The sequence below is a fragment of the Meleagris gallopavo genome, chromosome 6, assembly GCF_000146605.3.
Source record: "Meleagris gallopavo isolate NT-WF06-2002-E0010 breed Aviagen turkey brand Nicholas breeding stock chromosome 6, Turkey_5.1, whole genome shotgun sequence".
In the NCBI taxonomy this organism is placed as follows: Eukaryota; Metazoa; Chordata; class Aves; order Galliformes; family Phasianidae; genus Meleagris; species Meleagris gallopavo.
The window spans coordinates 42,434,217-42,458,928 of record NC_015016.2 but is presented as its reverse complement, the minus strand read 5'-3'; the positions used below and the strand labels follow the sequence as shown (position 1 = coordinate 42,458,928).

At 40.4% G+C, this 24,712-nt stretch overlaps 1 protein-coding gene across 6 annotated transcripts in view; it reads right to left on the bottom strand.

Annotated features, from left to right (window-relative positions):
• Window positions 1-24,712, bottom strand: part of TRAK1 (trafficking kinesin protein 1) — a 104,118-nt gene that overhangs the window by 37,119 nt on the left and 42,287 nt on the right. For 3 of the 6 annotated variants that reach the window (XM_010712968.3, XM_003207269.4, XM_031553970.1), the window contains exon 4: window positions 166-242. In XM_010712968.3, coding sequence (XP_010711270.1) covers window positions 166-242 — 77 coding nt within the window. Of the gene's footprint in view, window positions 1-165; window positions 243-8,341; window positions 8,649-16,423; window positions 16,724-24,712 lie in introns of those variants that run through there. The other 3 variants (XM_010712970.3, XM_031553969.1, XM_010712969.3) reach the window with 3 other exon arrangements.

Below are 24,712 nucleotides of genomic sequence, written 5' to 3'. Positions count from 1 at the left end.
ATTATCTACCTTACCCATTAGTAAGCAATGAGATGAAGTTTACATAGTGACTGCTGGTAGATGTTTTTCAGACAAACATCTACCAGCAGTCACTATTAGTACCACATAATTTCTGTACTATTTTCTCATACTGTGTATAGGTCTTTAATGAGATACAATACTTGCCTCTTCAAGCAGACGTGTAACAGCATCTATGTCATTGTATGTTTTAGTCATCTGGCCCACTCTTTCAGCACATAAAACTGTAAGAAAATAAGGTAAAATGTTAAGAATAATATTGGCAACACCACTTGGAGAAAAATATATCCTTTAAAGAATATGCATTTACATCAGTTTACAGCTTAAAACTACTTATTTCATCTTTCAGGTTAGTGTATCAAAACATAAAAAAACACAATATCAGAGCTCCAAGTTAAACTGAGAACACTGGTGTTTCTCTTTTGTAATGAGAATCTGTATTTTTGGTGGCAGAGTAAGTCAGTAAAATATTAAAATTTTCTTCTCCAAAAAGGAATGCATCAAGTTTTTGGGAAAAAAAAAAAAAAATCAAGGAAGACGTGAATACATGTTCTTAGACATAAGAATAGGATTCTGTCGTGTCAGCTAGTCACTGCATTGTATGCAGAATTGTTTCATGAATAAGCAACTCCAATAACTTTAATAACACTATTCGCCATGAATAATACATCATATTAAATTGATAAGATCTAAGCATTACGGTATGAGACAGCAAAGCCATCACAAAATGCATGCAAAATAACAGCCCATTTTTATAACACTCAGACTACAACACCAGGGACACAGTAAAAATGTCTACTAAAACTGGGTGTTGGTGATAAAATGCTAAGGTGGAACTGGGAGCTTTGTTAGATTGAAGGATGTATGCCAAAGTTTAGTCTACCACCCTAGGTAGTCGTTTAAGAACCTGCACAAAATTATCCAGAGATCTGCAAGTTTTCTAAAAAATTCATAAATAATCTGAAGAACCAATAGCACTTCCTGCTCCATTCTTATATATTATTTTTATTTTCAGCTGCTCAAACCTTGTACTTCTGAAAAAAACCCAAACCAGATTGTTTATTAAAGTTGAGCTGATTGTATTGACTATTGGCTAGCAGATTGCTGTAATGCAAATTGTTCTTCAGGGGATTTACCCTTGACAATGTCAGTTAAAGCTCAGCCTGATAGACTGGCTAATGCCACTTCAGCATGCATCAAGGGGGGTTGGGAGAAACAAAAACAAGGCCTAATAAGATTAAAAAATAAAGTGCACTGGGTGCAGCAATAAGGAAATAATGCTGCCCAATTACAAGTATAGGATACCTGCACATAAATATACAGTCCATCAGCACTAAGGCACATCAATAATATGTCAAGTACAGCAGTACTCTGATATCTGTTGAAATGTTTTGTTTTGTTTTTCCATACTTAAACAGTAGAATAGAGTAAGAATCACATTTATTTTGTTTATTTTCCTGTTTCTCAAGCTCTGATTTTGAGGAACGAATCCTGAAAACATTTCAGTGATGTGAGTACTGCCAGGGAATTCCAGAAAACATCATTCGAGGATACGCAAAAAATAATTCCATTTATCCAAATAACTATGCCTGAAAGTGGAAACGGGATGAAGGTTCCACTTCAAAGTAGTAACTTGACCAAAATTACATAGCAATATAAAGAATCACCAATAACAGGGTATCTGTAAGCTAAAAGCTCTACAATCTGCTTTGACTAAACAGGATGCCACAGGAAAATAACCTGTAGTATCTTGAAGAGAACATCAACTGTATTAACCAAAGGAGGTAAAAAGAAGTTTTCCATAGAAACTAGTTAAGAAAACAGAGGGGCTTACAAAAGATAATTCACAATAAAACGTCATTTTTGTGGTAATGTAAATTAATAGACAAGTTCAAAGGTCATGCAATAACACCTATCAGAAGCCTTGACATCAAGGGTTTATTTTCCAAAACAATGGCACAGTAAGTAGTTCCCTTGGTTACAACATTCCCTTACAGCCATAAAATTACATTTGAGATATAAATACTGACAATCTCCACCAATTGTGACCATGCCAACTCCACCCCGTTCTATGTCAGGTGTACGTGTGCCCTAGCTGATAGAAGGACGGTGCTCCCACAGACAGAATAAGGTCACTCAGGCGAAGAAAGAGAAATCAAGGTTGGTACCACACAGACAGTTGCTCATGTTGCTATTCCTTCTGATTTTACCATTTAATCTTTATCAGACTGCCTCGGTAACCTGCTGTTGTTAAACAGCCATTTCAATACATGGAACACTAGAATGAGTTGCACACAGATACAAACTTTTTTGTATAATTAACATTTCTGAGCTTCAAGGGAAAGGTAACCTTGCCAACAAGCAGATATAAGATAAAGTTAATTTTCTTTCCAGTTTCTGCTGACAAACCAGAGAAGCTGTCACAACAGACGTTACTGGTAGAGCAGTAGCAATCTGGTCACCAACAGCAGTTGTATTTCAGAGCTAACATTGACCTTCTGTTGGTCACAGTTAACACAGAGGTCTTCATATATTATTCTGACAATGTGAAATGGTTTCAAAGCCAAAATGATACATTATTCATCCTTCTCAGTATCCAAGTGGAAACAAACTTCAAAAGATTGCATATAATAAAACCCTCTGTCAGCTGCATCCTACAGTCACACAAGGTGCAACCCAGCAGAAACACCACAGACTGACACCAGGGGAGAGGAAAGCATTGCTTTTGGAGAGAGGGCAAGCTTAAAAACAGGTTCCCCCCCCCACCCCCGCCAAAACATAGGCAGCAGGGGAAGAAAAGGTAGAACAGAGAGAAAGCAATTCAGCAGCAGCATTTGAAAAATTCAGAACTGTTTAAGTATGTAGTCAATCTTTCCAAGTTAACGTTAGGCCAACTGCTAGAGCAGTGATTTTGATTTCCTTAGTAGTCAAAAAAATCTACCAAGTGAAAAAGATGCATTATTTTGAGCTCTGATGAGTGAAACACAGAGGAAAAAAACACCTTAGGCTTCTAGCCTGCTTTGCTTTCTGATGAATATGAGAGCCTCATAACACAACTGTAGATAAAACAAGAGCATATGAAGGACAATGCTCTGTAATGCAAAACCAATTCACTGACCTCTTTTTGCTCATTTGCAACCTAGTATTATTTTTGCCTGAGGACGATAGGGACTGTAGTATCTAAATGCATGCATGCATACATCCAAATCCAATGTACTTTGCACCTCACTGTTTATGGAGAAAGCCATTAGGCAATAAAGACAGAACATTAAAAAAGAAAAATCCTTAGAAAGTAGAGCACAGAATTTCACAAGCACTCATTTTTGCTGAGCTTTGAAATTACTGTCACATATACAAAACAAAACAAAGAACAAAGAATGCTTCTATCATGTTATTTTCAATACATGATACAAACAGATCACTGGTAGCAGAGCTGTGGGTTGGGGTTTTTTGTTTGTTTTTTGTTTTTTTAAGTCAAGCACAAAAATGGACCAATCAAGATTTTCCTCTGACTTAAAGTACCTAGCACCATCTTCATTCTCTCTTAAGGCTTGTAGATTTACAGTTATCCACACTGTGATGTTTCTCAATCGGATTACAATTGAGAAGATGTACTTTGCATTTGTTTCTCATCACTCATTTAAGCAGCATCTGACCAGAAGCTTCCTTTGAGTTCTGCACTGCCTAAAGCACCAACTGCCAAGCTGAAGGTGCCAGGGAAGAAAGTACATGCCAGCCTGGACTGTGCCCTGAAAGCCACGCAGCCATCACGCTGTTTAAAAGAAAAGTCCGTTTCCAGGAGCAGGAAAAAGCCAGGGAGTGGAAGGGGAACAACGGTGTTACTATTGGGAACTGCTGCACTGAGCCACCTTCTCCAAACGGGGAGCAGGTGGAAAAACAACACCGGAGCCAGCAGTTGTAGGTGACATCAGCCCCGGCTGCACTGGCTGACCAGAACCAACACTTCCTCCCTGTGACACACCCCATCCTAATTTTTGTGCTGAAGAAATAAGAGCAACCAAGGCTGAAGAGGGAAGCTCAGGCCTCATTGCTCCTCTTCCTTTTCACTTCTCATCACTGTCAACAGAAGGCAGATAAGACGATAAAGTTCCACTTTTAGGGAAGGTAATACTGACCTGTACGTAATACAGTCTGGCAGACATTCTGTGGCAGGCTCAGACTCCTCAGCTCACACTGGTTTAGCTTTGCATTCTGTGCATAAAGTAATTACCAAAACTCACAGTTTCAGTCCCAGAGCCACTAGTTGTTACTCTCTGGCACAGGTTACCATAAGCACTACCTTGATCAAGTGAGGGGCATGGGGCTATCCTGGAACGGTGTCACAGCATATATATTTCCTTTCAAACAAACTCAGAAATGAAATGTTCCACCAGCTCTGCTATCATTCAAGCTAGAAAGGTTTAGCTTCTCCCCTGCTAAAGAGAAGTTTCTAGCAGCCCTGGCTAAATCAAAGCAGAGGCTTCTGGCCACTGGGGTCTGGCACAACCCAGATGGTGGGCCTCAGGGAACACATTCACCTGAGCAGCTTAACATCTTAAAGAGACTTTTGTCACAGGAGCTTGGAAAACGTGCTCCTGAGGCAGGACTTGCCAGGACCCCTAATTCACACACAGCACGCCTGCAGGCCTGCGGCCTTGCCCTCCCTCTCCCGAGGCAGGAGTGCAGCCTTCTGCAGGAGGCAGGTGTGCTCAGGGCAGATGGAGGTCATTGTGCAGCCCTGGTAGACGGCCGCTGCCCCACAGTCACACTGTGGGCAAGGAGTTTGAAGGAACGCTGTTGTGAACAACACAGACTCATTCAGCAAATCCACAACAACAACATGACAAACAACACCACCAGTAGGCAATACCAACAGATTTCCGCCCCCAACAAGAATATCATATAGGTGTTCCATCTATTAATACAAACACAGATCAAGTGTGGTACCTTGGAAAGTACAGCTACAAAGCAAAACTAAGGAAACTGCCCAATGTTTGGGCCCCATGACTTACCATAACCTTAATGCCTACCATTTACTGATAGAATCCATCACAGCTTCATTTACTGATAGAATCCATCACAGCTCTTCTGTCAACTTCTTTTTTTCCCCCAATAGGATTTTTTGTCTACTATTCATTGACTTATTGTCCTGACATTCTCCTCCTTCATTCATTTCTTGTCAAGAAATATCTGGACTACAGCCATTACAACTAGTAAGTGAATAAATGTGCATAGGGCTTAAACCAGAATCTGGACTCGAAACCTTTTCAAAATCTTAAAATGAAGTCACAAGGCTGTATTAAAAGCCATGTATTGTCAGCTGCTAGTGTTTAAAGATTCAGACCCTTTTATGACCTCAATTCTAGTGAACATCTTTGTAAGACAAAACACACAATTCACACTTTCTGTAATTAAGACCCATGATGTGCCTGAAGTTGAGATTTTAGAAGTGATCATAAGAGTTTTTAAAATTAAACTTGGGTAGATAGAGGGGTTTTAATCTACTACATTAGTAAACTGAAATGATAATGACTGGTACCATCACAGGTTTTGAACAAGGAATATAGCCTCTTCCTGTCCTACTTGCAAAAGAAAGCTTCACAACACAACCCAGTCTGAGAATTAGCTGACCCAGCAGCGCAAGAGCCAAGAAGAGCTGAAAGGTTTTATTTTAAACCAACAAAAACTGAACAGATGTTATCAACAACTATCCCTTTTCTGCAGTCAGCTCAAAAACCATCAAATGTAGAGCAAACATTACTGTTGAACAAACTGCAACTCAAAAGCAACATCCTGACTCTCAGACTGTTCTGCCTGGACCTATATGAAGGTGCCTCCCACACTTATCAGGACCACTGATTCTGTAATGCTGCCCAATGTAACACTAGTTCTGTGACAGAGGTTTTAAAAACAGGATTGATCTCAAAAGTTCTAAATGCTGTGAAAGGAAAAAACTCATTGTCAAAAAGATCATGGATAGAACAATCAAGTAGTGAGACCTCTTCAGGTGATATACTGAACAGTTGAGTCTTAATTGCACAATTTTTACCTCCTTCTTTCCATGAGAACATTAAGAAACTCAGAGTAAACAGAAAAACTGCAAATCATTAATGAAACATGTTCTTCAGTTTTCCCTTTTCTTATACTAGACTTACAGCCAGATTCTCTTCAGCAGGGAAAGGATACAAGCTAGTGTTTCTATCATCTTTACTTAAAGATGAATTGGCTCACCCCCAACAGAAACACTGTCATTAAAAAGTGTGCCATGTGAAAAGATACCTAGAAGTATCAGACATCATTTTTGTGCAAGTACATCACTACTACATTAAGTATGTAGGTGACCTGAACGTACAGGTGGAAGAGAGAGGCATCTTTAAAAGGCATTTCAGATACACACTGAGCTCTTGAGTGGTAGGCACTGAAGATACACAGAACTAAATTTATCCCAGATAGAACTCAATGTTCCTTTTTCACTTGAAATCAGCAAGAATAGGCTCAGAATGTACTTAGATCTCCATGAAAGGTAAAATACAGAGGAAGAATAAGAACACCATAATATGTGTTTCAGCAGCCATTTCACCACCAAAAAAATAAGAATCAAATATGAAACAAAGTATTTCTGCCTAACCAGATACAGTTTCCTCTCCATCCCAAACCCCAATTTTAAAGCTGCTCTTTCCCCAGTATTCTCTCAAGCACCCTTCTATTACGCACAGATAGACCAAGTTGTCTTAAATTCCTTCAGAGACACAAGGAACACCGATAGTTTATGATTGAAATCCAGGTGCAATACTCCATGCTGAGGAATTTTTTAGAGACAAGTCCTGTGTAAAAGGTTCAATGACAGTGTTATGTCCATGGAAGGCCTTTTCACATACAAACTTTGGACGTGGCTTCCCATAAGGTCAATCGTTCCAAGTATCTTTATATCAGCTGTAGGATAGCATGCTTGGAAATATCAATCCTCTACTGCAAAAATCATTATTTTAGAGTAAAATTCACAGCATGTGAAATAACATACATGGTAGATTTAGCTTTCAGTGCCCAATGTCCTGAAAAAAAAATGGCTAGAGGGGCTGGTAGCAGGCCCTGAATGGGAAGGTACATGCTCCACACAGCGGGTGAGCAAGAGAATATACAACAGAGTCACAGAATGGCCAGGGTTGGAAGGGACCTCAGGAATCATGAATCTCCAACACCAGTGTCAAATGCAGGGCCACCGACCTTCCCATTTAATACTAGATCAGACTGCTCTGGGTCCCATCCAATCTGACCTTAAACACCTGCAGGTACGGGGCATCCACAACCTCTCTGGGCAGCTGTTCCAGCACCTCACCGCTCTTATAGTAAAGAATTTCCCGCTGACATCCAACCTAAATCTTCCCTTCCTCAACTTAAACCATTTCCCCTTGTCCTCCTGTTATCTACCCTTTCAAAGAGTTGATTCCCCTCCTGTTTGTAGGCTCCCTTTAGGTACTGAAAGGCTGCGATGAGGTGACCCCCCAGCCTTCTTTTTCCAATCTGAACAAGCCCAGCTCCCTCAGCCTGTCTTTGTAGGGGAGGTGCTCCAGTCCCCTGATCATCTTCGTGGCCCTACTCTGGACCCTCTCCAACAGCTCTCTGTCTTGTATTGGGGGCTCCAGACCTGGACACAGTACTGCAGATGGGGCCTCACAAGAGCAGAGTAGAGGGGGACAATCACCTCCCTGTCCCTGCTGGCCACCCCTCTTCTGATGGAGCCTATGCACTCTCACCCTAACAGGCCAGTTGTCTGCAATTCTACAAATACCTATTATTTCCACAACATATGAGAAGATTTGGGGCCATTTCTTTGTCAAAAGGCAAAGCCACTGACCCAAAACTTGGGATTATTTCTGTCTACATGCTTTCAAGCATGGATAAGCACGAGACTGTTACCCAGTTCTTTTGCTCGTTTTTAGAAGTCCCTGCCGAATGACAAACTGACATACTCAGAGTCACAATACATGTATGAGCTGCATATATAAAAAAAAATGCACTACATTTCTACATTCACTACATTAGAGAAAGGTAATTTTTTTCATCCAGTTTTATTATATAAAAATCTATTGCAAAGCCTACATCTGTTGGTCATGCATGTATTCTTTAACAAACGTATCTAAGTTAAGATTAATTCTACCACCACACAACTATTTCATTACTCTTTCACCTGAAGGCAGTGGGTACGCATTAAAAAGGATTGAAAAATGCAGTAGGTTTAAATTCACTCACACTTCTCAAATCCTTTACAGGCTGCCATGCATTACTAATGTAAAGATTTAAAAAAAAAAAAGGTAGAAAGTACCTTCTTCCAAGATCTCAAGGTTCTGTCTGTTAAACGCGCTCTCCCTCTGATTTTCCTCCTTGTACTCATATTCAAAGCTTTCCTCTTCGTTTCCTGACATTGCTGAAGCTGTCCCAGATAGATGCGGTGCAGCGCCTCAGTCTGACAGGCGACAGGATGTCATTCCCCCCACAGAGGTACCCCTGGGGAGAGCAGTAGCAGGGCTCCACAGAGCAGAGTACCATCTTTCTTCACTCACATGCTCAGCCAGGGAGCTCCCGAATGACTGCGTGTGCCCTCAGCACAGCAGCTTTGCCTGGTACAGACAGGGTGGAGGAGTGACGAGACCATCTGTCTAATAATTACCGTGAGATTGAGGTTGTTCCTCATACCAGCCCAGAGGGCGGGCAGTTTGTACTCAGGGGTGCTGTCAGTGCTTCAGACACACCAATGAACACGCTGACAGTCCCTCCCCAATAGCCCTGGCACTGCTATCTCCTCAGCCCTGGCCCTTTCAGGCAGTGGTGGCCATCTACCCACACTTTAGCCTCTGGCTATCAAATAGCTTTGTTTTCCACAGTCATCTTGACTGTATGTTATGGGAAATGAAACACCTCAAGCCCACATACAGCACCTCCGATGCATCTCTGAGGGCGCGCGTGTTTCCTCTACTTGAACTAGAAACAAAACTCCTTTTGCTAAACTTCACGACACACACAGGGAGCATTAACTTTCTTATTTAACTTCTTGCAGCTATGGATACTCAGTGTTTGCCAAGTTACCTCCCTCATTACCTGTGGCAGACCGGTGCCCTTTGCCTCCTAAAGAAAACACCTCAACCTGCGTCATGGACGAAGCAGCCAAGTGGGGAGACTGAGGACCTCACTTTATCAGTAATATCATGTAGATTCCTTCCCATATCTGAATTCTTAAAGCTTTACTATCTCCATTTCTCCCCTGTAACGGTGGACCATAACTCTTGAAAATAAATCAAATTTAAAACTACCACCGACAGCAACCACCAGCCAGTAAGAATCCCATTTGCCCCCAGCATCTCAGGCCTCAAATCAGTTCCAGGACTTGTGATCATCCACAAATTTCACTGAGTATGTAACAAACATAAAAGTTGACAATACCTTTTTCCATTCAGACCTCAGATCTTTCCAGGATCAGGTCCTGCAACAAACAAATCCAAGCCCCTCCTCTGCAACACTGCCTTTGGTTGCCTTTCCTTTCAGACAGTTCACTGCTCTACTTCACTTGCTCCTTAGAAAAAATGGTACTGCTCAGAGATGGGAATTACACACATGTCCAACTGAGCTGAACATCCACCTGCCATTAGATTTCAGCCAAATGCCCCATTTTGCAGGCTTAGAAGACTGGATGGCTTAAGAAACACATCATTCACAAAGGCTCAGATAAGACATGACACACATCTACTGTAATTACCAGGATTACTCAAAAAAAAAAAAAAGGGAAAAAAAGGGTGGAGAGACATAACCCATAATCTAGAAGTAATTTACCAATTTAATAGGTAGAGAATGGAAATTCAGGGAAATACTAAAGCAAACTGAGACACCTTTTTCAGACACCTTTTTGAATGAATGCAAGAAGCACCTTTCAAATCTTAGGGACAAAAACTCCCACCCTTGCCAACTCTACTGATATTCTGTGGCTTTAATGTTCCTGCCAAGTATTCAGCCATAGTTAACCAGCTAACTCATAGGGAGAACAGGATAGCATGTGGCACACAAAAACATGCATGCTGCTGCCCAATATAGACAGCAATATAATTAATATTCTTACATGCTGACTTTTGACCTGCGGCTCACAATGCAAACAACATGGACTCTGACATTCAGAAACCAGAAGAAAAACAAGCGTTGCAGTATCTACTCTCCTAATATTGTTAAAACACATTATATATATGCTGATCTATATAGTGGGTGAGGAAATAATGAGTACTGCACTCTTAGGCCATCAGCTCATTTTTAGTGGTACTTTGCATTAAGTCCCTTTGCCGGTGCAGGAATGTTTATGTGCCAAAGACTAAGAGGCAAGTCGCCAGCAGGTACCAAACAGCAAGGAGTGACGGAAGCCAAACTGTACACAGTTCTGAAAATACACATTCTAATCAGGAAAAATTCAAAAGAGATTTTAATATTTTCTGTAAACACAGACTTAATGGCTTATATAGCATACCAGGACAAATACACACTTTTAAGGGCTGCTGCTGCAAAGTAAATTTAGTGTAATAGCTGTAATCAACTCAGCACGTAGGCTACTCAATTAGCAGAAGACATTCATCTCCTTTCGGGAAGCTTGTTAAATAATCATGCCAAACACACGTACACACTTCTAATGCAATTCCTGCATTAAGGTACAGTCCTTACCTTTGGTAACTTTGCAACAGAAAAGGAAACAAACCCAGAGTTAGTTTAAGAAGGGTGGAGCAGGACACAATGCATAGAACTCTCTTATTCTGACTCGTTCATGCAATTCTGGTGCACTCAAAATATTCTAACCTCCTTTATCAATAAAAATATCTACGCTTTTGCACATAATCACAGCAATTAATCAGTAACAATGCTGCATTTAGAACAAAAAGCTTCTCCATAGGCAACCAAGTCCTAAAAACACTGGTTAAAATGGCAGCATCTAGGTTCTAAAGTACCCTGATGAAGAAATAGGGGTGTTTTGGGGTGGGCTTTCCAGAGAGTGAGCATAAATTGGCCACTGATACATACTTTCCATTAGGACATACAGTCAAAGTTAAATTGTTCAAATGTATACAGATTTGTATGTTTGCTTACAAAATGTATGTCTGTGTATTATGCACATCTCCCACTCTTAAAAAAAACACAACCAATTAATTTGCTTCAGCCAAAAGGACAGCACCTTATGTTTCTGGAAAGACTAAATTGGGACGAAACAGGAAAGAGCTTATCTATAAATACAGCAGTTGAACAGACTCAAGAGGAAATTATACCTCTATACTGAAAAATAAGCCACTTAAAGACAATATACAAGTAACAGCAGCTTAGGTCTAAATAGACATAGAGTCAACAGAGGAATAAAGAAAAGGAAGTAATGTGGCAAAAGAAGGAAATTGGAAAATTATTTCAATGATTGCATGCATATCTGCAAGGTTCAATCACATTTATCAAGGATGAAGAAGCAAAAAACCGAAGGAGAAATGGATCCGCATACCTAGGGAACAAGGGCTGTTTTCAAGACTACGTGCTACAAGTGTTGTCTGAAAAGTGATTTGTTGCCCAGTGTGCAGTAATCGATAATCACACACTCAGGAGAGACACTGCTCATTAATCTCAGGATTGCACAAGCCTGGGTGCTTGGTGATTTCCCACAAATCAAGCACAAGTGTGAAACTCTCCACACAGTGTTTATATACAAAAGTTGCAAAGTTAATGTTTTTCCAGTCCTTTCTCCTCAGAATGGTTATTTTCATACAATTGTAAAGATTCACAGATCTAGGGTTTTCTTGCCAAGTCTCCTGATCAATTAATTTTCCCTTCAAGGCATACTGGTACTGGAAAGACCCTGGCTAAGGAAACTAAGTAATTATTCTTCTGATACCTAATACAGTGGGATGAATGTCCCCAGTTAAGGATATTAAGTATTCATTCTTCTGATACCTAACACAAAGGTAGCTCCGTTTGCTTAGAATTAGCCTTCAACACATCTATAATGTTCTCACGGATGTAGACGGAATGCTCACTGATGACATCCAGAGTAACACCAGAGTTACCATGCCCACAGGCACGGAGATAGAAGAGGCAAATGTATGAGACAGTATGAGGATTCAGAAATGCTCAACCATCAGCTGAACTCCTGTTGTAAGAAAGTGTCAAGCCATATTTCAGGCTTAAAGGTTGACTGTGTCACCACAGAGCTGGCAGACATTTGCGAGGTTACCTGTAACTGAGATGCAAGGAGGAAGAACCATGGAGATCCAAGAACACTTAGAAACGTGGCACAGAATAGGAAATATTCTCCTAATGCTGCTTTTAAGGAGTGATTAAAAAAAAACAACAGAGCCACAAGGAAGATAACTAGGACGCTGTTTCACATCTGCAAAGGCACACTGTTAATAATAAAATGGGAATAAGTAATTGTGCTGGCAGGTCAAGGAGAACAAACATTAGCACTGTTAATTATTGCCCAACTAAAAGAGAAAGTTCAGGAACTTGTTGATAATAGTTACAATGGAATAAAAAACAGAAGAGACGTGTACCAAACAGTATCTGCAGATGGAGAAGAGATGAAAACACTTCTGTACAAGCAGGAGGAAAGCATGGGTGGGAGTTAAAAGATAGGGAGCAGAGCAAGAAGTGCCAGAATGACCACAAAAGTGAGATGAAGTCACTTGGGCAAACATGTAACAGGATAGAAGCTTTGATGTGAGACAAATGGGAGACACAGAGGGACTGTGAGGATAAAGAAAAAGGGATAAAATGCTGTTTTCTCCACAAGCAACTGCTGAAGCTCATGGAGAAGAAAAGAGAAATGAAAGTTCCAATGTCTCTCTCTCACACACACACGCACACACACAAAGCCACCTGGAATTACAGGCAATGAACTCTCAGGCACCAAAGTGGAGATTTTTAGATAGAAATAAATGAGTAATGAGAGAAATCCTACAAAAAAATTACTTGTTCCATAGTCAAGCTGGATTTCTCTTGCATTGCTCACTGAGAGGGTGGAAGAACTGGCCCCAGAGAGAAGCACAGGGAAGGCTATTCATAAAGACTTTTACAGGTATCTATCTATCTGCTTTTTTTCTGTTTGGGAATCTGTGGGAGTTTTTTGCATTATTCTTTTTTTTTTTTTCCACCTAAATTGAGTTCTGTGTTCCTTAAGAATCTATTTTACCTCTTTAAAAAAACAACAAACAAAAACTGAGATGAAGCTAGACATTTATACTGTTCTCCTTCATGACACATGCCTGCAAAGGCTTCACCTTTTCCTCTTTAATCATTAATACTGTCCACCTCAAAATCTGCTATGAAAGTAATGAATGTCCTGTTCCCGTATACACCGAGCTATTTCCACTCTCTAATCTACCAGGGCTGCTCTGAAAGTAATGCCTCCTATTTGATTCTGTGTTATTGTTGTGCTCTTTGTATCTGTTGCAGTTTCCACGGAAAGAAATAGGAGGCATTACTTACAGAGCAACACACGTATTTTATTAATTCCAAATAAGGTGGCAACTGTCACACGATACAAAAATGTTACATTGGAAAACGCATCTAAAAGCATGGCACAGTATTTCTTATTAATATAGGTTTCAATTTATTATAATGTTAGTTAACACTGGTGATCCAACATTCAAATAAAGAAACACCTTCTTGCCTAATTCCATTTAGTCTTGCCAAAAATAAACTCTGTAAAGGACATTACATAAAAGGTATTACTTCATTATTTCAAGCCTGGAGAGTTCCAAAAGATTTGTGAATTGTCAGTTTTGAGCATTTGTTCATTTGCCTCTGCAAGGTATTAAAAAAAAATTACTACTACCTAACACAAGTTGAAGACATCATTACTATATCAATCCATACAGAAGTTCATTAAATCTGAGCTAAGAGCGAGAATTACTTCTTTTCCTATTGAGTCAAACAATAGCACTAAAGCCTTATATGCTGGCATCATTATGGAATGACTATGGAAGAACAAGGGACCTGACACAGCTTTTACAAAGCAAATGCACAATTTCATCAGAAAACAATAATACTGTAGGGTGGTTTCTTGTGAGGTCTTGTATTATTTTCAGTGTATCACTGACTCCTTCAATGACATATTTACCAGAACTGATAAAATGGGTAGGATTCGTAATATTATGTACATATAAATCTGAGCTCCGGAGAGTCCATGTGTAGAAGAGAAATAAGCTGTCTGTGCTTCATTTTGTCTTAAAATAGATATTCAAAACAGGTTGGCTGAGCTGCAGCTGCCTATCACTCTACTGAATACAAATGGAATCACAGGCAGATGACTCTGGCATTGACAAATACATGGCAAGAATATCAAACACCAAGAGAAAGGCATCTCATAAGACACCACGTGCTCTTTGAAAAAGCTGTTTTCTACTATGCTTTTAATATGCCTTTTGTCACCCACCACCATCAGAATACCTTACTCCATCAACAGGAAATACTGATGCTATTTTAAATCCAAATTAAAGTACCAATACCAAAGGCCAAAGAGCTTCCACTGCACCTCTCAAATCCTCTACTACACTCTCGCACATTTAACTGGGATAAGGAGAAGACAGCTAAAAGCTATGGAATTCCATTAAACCTCGAGACTGACACTCACCTAAGAGGTTGAGATAGGACTGTCAGCACCATCTCTCCATCCACTTCAGACAGAATATTTCAATTAAAAAACAAAGAAACAAAAACAAAGCAGCACTATGCCTTACCCACAGGAGAGATTTCTCGCTGTCAGACATCCAACCCTGCTGTCTCACAGAGGTGCTCTCTCCCATTGGCACATGCTCTGGTTGACTTTCTGTAGGAGATCTTGGCTCCCAGAAAACAGATGCTGGGTGGGGGCCCAGCGCTGGAGGCCCTGATCCCACAAGGTATTGCACTGCTTGCTCAATACCTGTTGCGTACTCCATCACTGTGGAACTCCCATGGTTTCTCCAGCACAGCGCACACCTTGCGACCAAGCTGATGAGAAAAGGAGCTCTTAGCTCAGTTATTCAGACATGTCAAACTTCTGCGTAACGACACTTAGACCAGACAGATAGAAGATCATAAAAAGAATGTTGAGAAGAAGGCCTTCTGCCTTTAACCTGGAAAAAAGCTACTGTTTTTGGTGACAGTACAACTGTCATATTTCTTAAGCTTCCAAAAGCAGGCCAACCCAGTCTGTTACATCACAGAGATTAATCAGATGCTACAGTATTTACTAGGGCTAAACTGAGAGGATAAAAGTTACATAATGGATTCAGTCCTACTAAAAGTAGTCAGGCCTTCCAAATAAATATGCACCTTTGCTCTTTGACCCCCTGAATATCTGGACAGGAATAAAATCATTGAAACAGTGAAATTCAAATTTAACAACCTTCTGACACCTTACTCACCTCAGAAATCCAGTACATAGACACAAATGGAACGATGTGCCACCCACAGGACCACAATAACTCAATCAAATTCTGTCACACACCTTCCCCTCTTAGCACTTATTAAAGCTCTACAAAATATCTCTCCGTATCACATACATACAACCCATAGGCCCCTAGAGCTACACTCCTTACTGTTCCTTGTTTCATTGTGAGCTTGGGTTTGCCTCGTTTAAGCCAAGCTCCCCAGCCAGAATAAAATCTAAATACAACAACTGTCTTCCCAAAGGCTGCATGCTGTTTTACAGGTTACCACCACGTGCCACTGATGAAAAATCTTGATTTTTCCACTCTGCAGACAGCAAAATTTTGGGCACTCATCTTCCTCACATGCATTCTACCTGAAGTCTGATAAAAATATTAAGTGCTCTGATAAAAAAACTAGTCACCCAGGCAAAAAGCAGACAGATCACAAGGGGCTCAGAAGATCACCTTCAAAACAGTTTGTAGGTTTTTCAGTTCCAGAAGTAAATCGATTTTAAGAAGTCACGTTACAAACGTCTTTCACAGAGAAACAGCCAGAGAGAAAACACATATTGCCTATTAACACATTAACTATACAGATATTCCATTATACTGGCACAGCAGAAAAATACAAAGCCTTAAACCACAAACCACTACAGCATCTTATATTATGCATATACAAATCCAGCTCAATTATGATACATACAGCAAGCATTTCAAATATTTCTCTCCTTGCCCAAGGAGCTCTCGTACAGTGCCTACGTTCCCCTGCCACTCCCTTAGAAATACAGAAAGCCTTACAGCAGTCTCTTGCAGTATGCTCAGAAGAGACGCTGAGGTGCAACAGTGATGCAGGCACCTCAGCCACACCGAGGTGCTGCCTTTTACAAGGTACTTCATTTTTAAAACATTTGATAACAATGCTCTAGTCTTACAAGCTTCAGATTCTGCACCAAGAAGTGAGGAGAGAAAAAAAAAAAAAGATTTACCATCCGTGCATTCTTCATAATACCAGTCCAGTTCATAGTAATCTGCTTCAATAAATTTCTGCATAGTCAGTATCCTTCAGCAACAGACGAGACTGCACTTCGCTGCTAAGGTCAAGTGAAACGTAGCCATGCCTTCCTGCCTGTGCAAAACGGCACATCACCAGGCAGCTCGTGGGAAGCCAGAAATGAGCTGCACATCTTCGATGAGGCTGCAACTAAACTAAGGGGTGGGGGAGGATAGGGTGTAATTCAGGGGGAGGGTAGGGGGTAATACAGAGATATCTAGAAGGATGCAGAAGGGAGATATCTCAAGCAGATGCCCTGGTGGCTGCTGTAATAAAGCAGCTCTGCACAGGAGCCTCGGCTGGGTGTTACCAAGCCTGCCCTATCAAGGGGCGGATACGCTGACGTGGGGGCACACACCACCGCCCGGATGTCTCTAACCCATCCCTCCTCAGGCTCCACATCCCCTTCAGCCTAACGAGTTGCCATGGAGATGAGCCGGCTCCAGAAGAGATGAGGAGACGCAGAGAATGCATTTTGCTGCTTCTGGCTTTGCAGACTAGAAGTGGCCCTCCATGCTGGAAATGAAAAATCCTTCCACAGCAAGAGGATCCAATTCTCTGCTGGCTGCTCGCTGAACAGCATCCTGCCATCATAATTCACTGGGTACATGCTGTACATTAATAATGAAAAGCCAGTCCATTACTACTCTCTCCCTCACGTACTGATAAAAGCCTGCCTTCCCCATGGAAAATGAAACATTATTGCTTCGTTATGTTATTTTGGACTGATAAAACAGAATCCTTCAAGCACACTGCAAAAAGTGGCAAACAAAAATGAAGAAATTAGAAAAATGGGTAGAGCAACACATTTCTTATCATAGAATTGCAAGGTTGGAAACAACTTGCAAGATCATCTAGTCTTCCAATACAGCTAATCTTCTTCTGTCTTTTGCCTTCACCCTGAACTACTGACCTTTCTCCCTCCACCCCTCCCCCCCCCCACTTTTAAGAATCTAAGCTGAAATCTGGATGAATTTTCACCACTCTTTCTAAAAATACATAAGGTCTTCAAGCAGGAGAGTATGATGTTTGTGTTCAACGATTAGGAAATAAGAAAAGGCTTTACTTATGCAGCACCTAATGCATTTAAGCTAATAAGAGAGAATCTGAGGAACAGATTGTCCTAAATCAGCAAGCACAGCCATCCAAAGAGCTTGCCTGAACCTGTACAGGTACAGATGCCAAGGGATTTGATCCATTTTGCTTTACTCTTAAACCATTTCTTCTTTCTGAACAACTACATTACTCTGTGATCACTAGTAGAACCACTGAGATAGACTGAGTTGCAATACATGTTCATACCACAAGGTAAGCCATGCTGGTGTCTGGCCTTGGAATTGCCTGTCCAAGCAAAGACTCCATTCATCCACAGTAACAACCATGAACAGATAAGGGAAATCTGGACTATTTATCCCTCAGCTGCCCTGCCGAGCTCAACTTTTTCCAGCTTTGAAGACAGTCTGACACAGATGCAATTTCCACTCTTGGCAGTTCTCAAAGGACTTACCCCGTCTGTTCTTCAGCCTAGAAATATTTATAGCATCTTCAACATCCTCTTGCAAGGATCCACATATCTACTATTTATGATATATGTAACTTTCACCTTTTGGTTTCAAATTCACTCTTACTGAATTTTATGCTTCCAGCCTGGGACATCGCAGAGCCATACAACAGCTTGGTTTGGAAGGGATACCTTAAAGACCATCTGGTTCCAATCTGGGCACCATCCAACCTGGCCTTGAGCCCCTCCAGGGATGGGGCATCCACAGCTTCTTCCATGGACAGCTGTGCCAGGGTTTCACTGCTCTCTGAGTGAACTGAACACTCATTTTCTCTCTCCTTTCTAATCCAGTCATTGCAGGTTTCTATTAAATTTCCCTCACTCATGTATATTCTAGATTGTTACTGCTTATTCACCTCTTTGAGTGTCACAACTTCACTTTACCATTAAAAAGAAAAAAATGAAAATAAGTCAAGCAATACAGAGGCAAATACGTAAGCTGCTAATACTAAAATGACCATATTAGTAATTCAGTTTTAGTCGTGTAAGTAATTATCACTACAGTAACTTCAAGCTTGGAGATTATCACATTCTTTTACATACTGTTTGCTGAATCACAGACTAAGATATTTGTTCACATACACTGTCAGTAGCTAGCAGCAATGAATTATATTATTCACCCAAAGTTTCAGTCCAGGGCCAAACTCAAGGACAGCTCTGAGTGCAAGTACATTATTTCACTAGAAAACAATGTGTTTCTCAGTCTGAAAATAAATAAATCTGAAGGAGATGAAGACAATAATGTAACCTCTTTGACAATGTGCACAGGATTCCAACTAGTGCTGGTGAGGACTTAGTCCAGTTTGGGGCTCCTCAGTAGGAGGAGACATGGACAAACGAGAGAGAGTTCATCTAAGACAGTTAAGAGACTCCTCGTTTTTCATTTGAGAAGAGGCTGAGGCAGCTGGACTGCTCAGCCTGGAGAAGAGGATGCTCAAGGGGATCTCAACAATGTCTGTAAGTACCTGAACAGAGGATGTAAAGATGAATCCAGGCTCTTTTCAGACATGGGCTTGGACAATCTACTCTTGGCTGCTCTGCTGGAGCAAAAGTTGGACCAGGTGGCTTTGGAGATCTGTGTCAACCTCAGCCCTGTTATCATTCCGTAGTTCGTATGCCTCTGATTTTTTACTTCCTTGTTGTATTGTCTTAAACTAAGAATCTTTGAACCTTTTTCATGACTGAAAATACTTTCTTTTAACTTTCTAAACAGACTACTGTGAATTTCAAAGCATCAAAGATACTGAAGTGTTAGAGCTCCTCTGCAAATTCAGCTCTACCTCACACCTATGAGATTTTCCTGGGTGAAAATTCAAGGAAATAATTTACTCAAACTTTATTCCTATGGCCCTGTACTGCATCCTCCCTCCTACACTCCTCAATCAGGGGACCAACCAGGCTCCAGACAATGAGATCTAACATCTGTATTCTAGATACTGCTGATGGACAGCTGAGCTGATGTGGTACCTGAGCAAAGTCAGCCATGCTGCTCTAGGTTGGAAGCAGCCATTCTTGGGAGGCTACCTCCAAACAAAGGAGCAGAGCATTACTCAAGTCATTTACTGGCATCTTGCCCCCAAGCTGCTGCCTTCAGCTCCTGCCATTCCATATCAACCAGAAGCCAGGAAATCGTCATGCTCCAGTAGCTTCCAGCCTTACAATAGGAAAGGCACAAAAATCATTCTTATTTCCCAACAGATGCTACTCCACAGATTATTTCTGCCCTCCTGAAATCAAGATGCACACTAAGAGATAACAAGGCTCTGAAAAATAAAACCTACTTTCATTTTGACAGGGATTGCATTATTTTTGGCTTCATACTGCTGATTAGATTTTTTTACATTCCACACTCTATATTGATGAGAAAGCAACAAAAGAAGCGGACATCAATTTCAGGTTAGTGAATAGCAAAGGATTATATAAAAGCCACTAGCAGCATTTGGACATGCAAGTTCACACACATCTGAAAAAATAATTAACATGTTGAATACTGTGAGCAATTTTGCCAGATGTGATCAACCTGCCCTCACGTTGGACATGCCATCTTGAAATAGAGGAATGTGAAGAGGCACTCCAGCTCTTACTCAGCCCTGCAGTTTCAGTTTTGTATGTTCACAAGGTGAGAGCTGGATTTGCTGTTAAGTGCAGTTAAGGCTACGCTGTTAAAACACTGTCAGAACAAAATAAAGGTTTCTGTGGCAACATTAACTCAATTGCTCTGCACATAAGCAATTTGTTCCACTTGTATTATTTTTGTCTGAAAGGTAATTTGAGGTTGGTAATTCTATCTAATCAGCATTTAACATATAAAGAGTGGATGCTGGCTACCAGATCAAAATTGCTGCAAGGACTCTCTCCTTTCTATTTCCTGACAATCTAAACAAAGGAAATCTTTTTAAACATGATGGAATTTTCTTCTCACTTCTCCTTCCTCCCTGTCTCAACACACACACTTCATTCAGAGAGGATAAAAGCAGTTCTAGGTGGGATGTGGTTTTTGGTGTTGGTTTTTGTTGTTATTGTTTTTTTCCTTTGGTTTTGGTGGTGGGTTTTGCTTGTTTTCAGTTTTATTGGCATTATTCTGCAGAGCTAATTGAAAACACACTGGTATAATCCAGAAAGGTATTATCTTTCTGTGGAGAAAACCAACTGTGCTGTCAAACGATTTCAGAAATACTCAAGAGATGTGGAAAGATGCTGTGATCTTCCCAGCCTGAAGACAGACACCCCAGACAGAATACTATAAATCCAGGTATCCACATGCAAGTAGCCTTTCAACTACATGAGAAGTCAGGCTGGAAGGGCAGTTGGGTTGGAAATGAAAGTATGGCCAGGCCAGCAAAGCAGCCACATAGCAGCAGAAACATCTTTCAATTTCTGCAGCCCAGTTTTACTTCATATAGATATGTGTATCAGACTTTATATAAGCAATATCTACCGGAACAGTATGATTTTCTGGTGGACTGCTCCTATTAACATTAAACCTCCTTGTATTCCAACCTCTGCATTGTAACACTGCATTTGAATGAAGTATTACCATGATAATTGCCTAATACTTATCAGATAATTGAGCTATGAAAAGATTCCAGATACTAAATCTGTGATTACAAGCAATGACATTTTTCATATTCCAAATCCATATATGTTTATTCACATTCACTTGGTCTTCCCTTCCAGCTACCACATTTTAGGCCATTTTTCCGTGTTTAGTTTAAACAAAACAAAGAAACTTCTTTGTTCTCCAGACAGCAAAATATCCAGACTAATAAAGAATTCTGGCAGCCAACACTGACAAGCTAAACAGACTGAGTGCTCAAGTTTGCAGTTGCAAAGGAGTATATTTAAGCAGAAAAGCTGGGCTGCCAAGTTCATGAGCTCTCTTTTTCCTTCCCTTTTGCTGTAATCAATCTATGCCATAGGCTCAATGTAGAACTGAACAGCTCAAATTAACCAGCTCACAAAACAATGCAAACCCTTTTATTTCTTTAAAGAGAATATTTGACAAAGATAGTGTCAACTACCCAACTTGCAAACATTGCCTCTCAAGAAACCCGTAGCAGCACACCCAGGACAGTTGTCCACCCAGTGGCCAACTATGTTACTAGGGAGCAAAGAAGCATAAGTCATCTCTGCTGGCAAAGAAAGCAAATAATATCTTTATCTCAAACCTCATCAATCATGCCTCCCCATGCTTAGTCATTCTCAGCCTTCTTATCCAAACCTTTCCCAATTCTGGGAAAATCCTGTGAAATGAACACGAGAGTCAGATGCATCACGCTGGACTCACAGTGGCTAAAATAGTGTATTAGCTCCCATTTAATTACCTCTGGGATGCATTTCTTCCCTTGGTTCTAGCACAAAATCAGGTCCTGACAATTAAACACTACATCCTCTCATTACTTTCCAGAGCCATCAACACACAGGATAAAGCTACCCATCCCACTAATATCAGCTGGAGTCCTTTCTGCCAGAGGAACTGCTGTACAGCCCACATTATGCAATGTGTATTGCTACTAATCAGGCTTTGCCACAACAGTTCATCTGCAAGTTGATGTTTTTCCACTTGCTTTCTTTTTTTCTTTTTATTTCTTTTTGAAATTATTAAAGAGCATTAAAAAGGAAAACAGAGCATATTTAAAAGTACAACTGATTTTCAAGGACAGGCTGGCATACTGTTATTTCTGAATTTACTGAAGTGAACTGTTACTTGGATTTCAGCTTCTAAAATAACACAGAGCAAGAGTAATCCCATGAATGCACACGTAGTAATAATAAACAACTCTGCAGCTTAGGATAATGATCTCTTCCAGTGAAGTATTTTGCTTGAGCAAGAAGTCACAGCGGCCTGCTTCACCCGAGAAGAGTGGAACCAGAATACTGAAAGCCTTGTACCAGCAGCTTTCAGAACCAGTATTTAAAATAAACGAGTGCTTCAGATTTGATCACTTTAGTCAAAATGTAATTATTGTCCAAGGCTTCAAAATGGTACAAGTACTTTCTACACATGGGACAGAGCTTAGGGACTCCAAACACCATAAGGGCCCAACGACCTCACCTGGACAAAATCTCTGCTTCATAGCAATCTTTTAAGTATTCTCCCACTGAAACAAGACAATTTAATGTGAGACAGGAGCAGACGGATTAAGTTACTTAAGGACAAAAGCTGATTTTCTACATAATAGAATTATTTCTCCCCATGAAAAGGACCAAGGTAATTTTTTTTACTTTCTGTGGTATGTTTGGTGATTCCTGAATGATTCCTGAAGAGTAACACACTTGCATCTGTATGAAATCAAAATTCATGCTGTCTTCAAACAGGTATCTGTGAAACTGTTTTCAGTATTCATTAAGGTACCATTGGTCATGCTTAAATACTGTGAGACCATGACAGCATAGACCTAACCACTTCCATAAGATGCCGCTTTTCAAAAGAATACTCAAATGTATACACACCTATCAAGAACAAGTAAAGATCTTTTTCTGCAGGACTGTTTTCCAGCTGGTCAGTCAGCCTGTCCTGTTGCCTGGAGCTTTCCTCTGCAGGTGCAGAACGTGGCACTTCCCTTTGTTGGACTCTTGAGGTTCTTCTTGACCCGACTGCTCCAGCTTGTCAAAGTCCTCCTGAATGGCAGCACAACCCTCAGCCATTCTTCAGATTCTGTGTCTTCTATACTCTTTGATGCTACTACCTTCCTCTTAATGTCTTCACCTGGTGACACAGCCCTTCAGCAAAAGGCACAAACCTGCCGGGAAGAAGGCCTTTTCTCCCAAGTCTCAGGGAAAAAGCCCCAGGCACCCGCTGCAGCCTGGGATTTGCATGGCTGCAATCACCATGAACACTGAGTGAGGATTTCATGAGGCATCATCTAAGATCTTAATCAACAACACCATCATCACAGAAATAAAGTTACTAGATGCATTTAAAATAGAGAAAAATAGATAAAGAATGGAAAGAACAGATAATTGCTTTTTTCTTCAATAATTGCCTTCAATGTCTCCAAATATAAAGAAGCAAATATCTACTTAAATCAAGCTTAAGAATTTGCCTATCTAGCTTTATATGAGAAGGGGCAATGTGAATGCTCAGAATTCTACGTTGCTGGATGTCCAAAAGACCAATAGGGCTTATTAAAATACACACACAAAAACCCAGTGCTAAGATGAAAACTATTGTCCATTTTTCCTACTGTTAACAGAGTTTTGCAAGATGCAGATTGATTAATACATCAAACTGCAATGAGGAAACAGAATGCAGATGCTAAACATTTGAGTGTTCAGCAAGCAGCCAATAAATGCACAAAAGTTGCTTTTGAAAATACCAACCAAGCCAAAACCTTCAAGGCTGATAATGAATAATCTTCAGTAAGATCTCTTTGTGCGGACTGGAAATACTGAAGTGTATTCTCTCAATCCTATTGAATATAACCTAGAACACTGGCACTATGTCATCTAACAAAATGAAACTGATTTCTAGAGTCAAGAAAGAATTAATAGAGAGCTGCAAGATTGCCACCACCACCATATGCATAAACACATTCAACACCCCTCAAAATCTCATTACTTTTTTTATTTTAATGGGTCAGCTCTAACCATATGTCATTAGAAAACTAGGTCAAACAAGTTCAGGGGACTGAAGAAAAACAAGTTCAGGGGACTGAAGAATGAAAACGTCTGTATTAAAGCACATATCACTGGCACAAAGCACTCAAGCAACCATTGTATAAGTGTAGCAGAAGTACTTATGCTTTACAGACCTTTACATGACAAGTCCTGCTAGTCTGGAAATGAGTCAAAGTAGTTTAATTTCAAGTTTCTCACTACGCACAAGCTGCAGAAGATATTTTTCTTCCGTGTTACTGAAAACCTCAATCTATACTGACCTCCTCAATCGATGTTTCCACTGAAGCTCTTCCTCCTCCCTTCAGCCTTGAGCTTCTGGTACCTTCTGATTTTTAAGGAGAAAATTACAGAAATTACAGAAGATAAAAATACATGGTATTCTTTGAATATCAAGAAAGAGCAGGTGGTACTCTAGAAGCCCTTCAAAGTTCAGTACAGTATGCCATTATGCTCTATTAAAGATGGATAAACAAGCCTAAGGAGACCTAAAGAAATGACCAATAGAGATCAAGGACCAAATGGAGACATCCATTAAGACAGTGG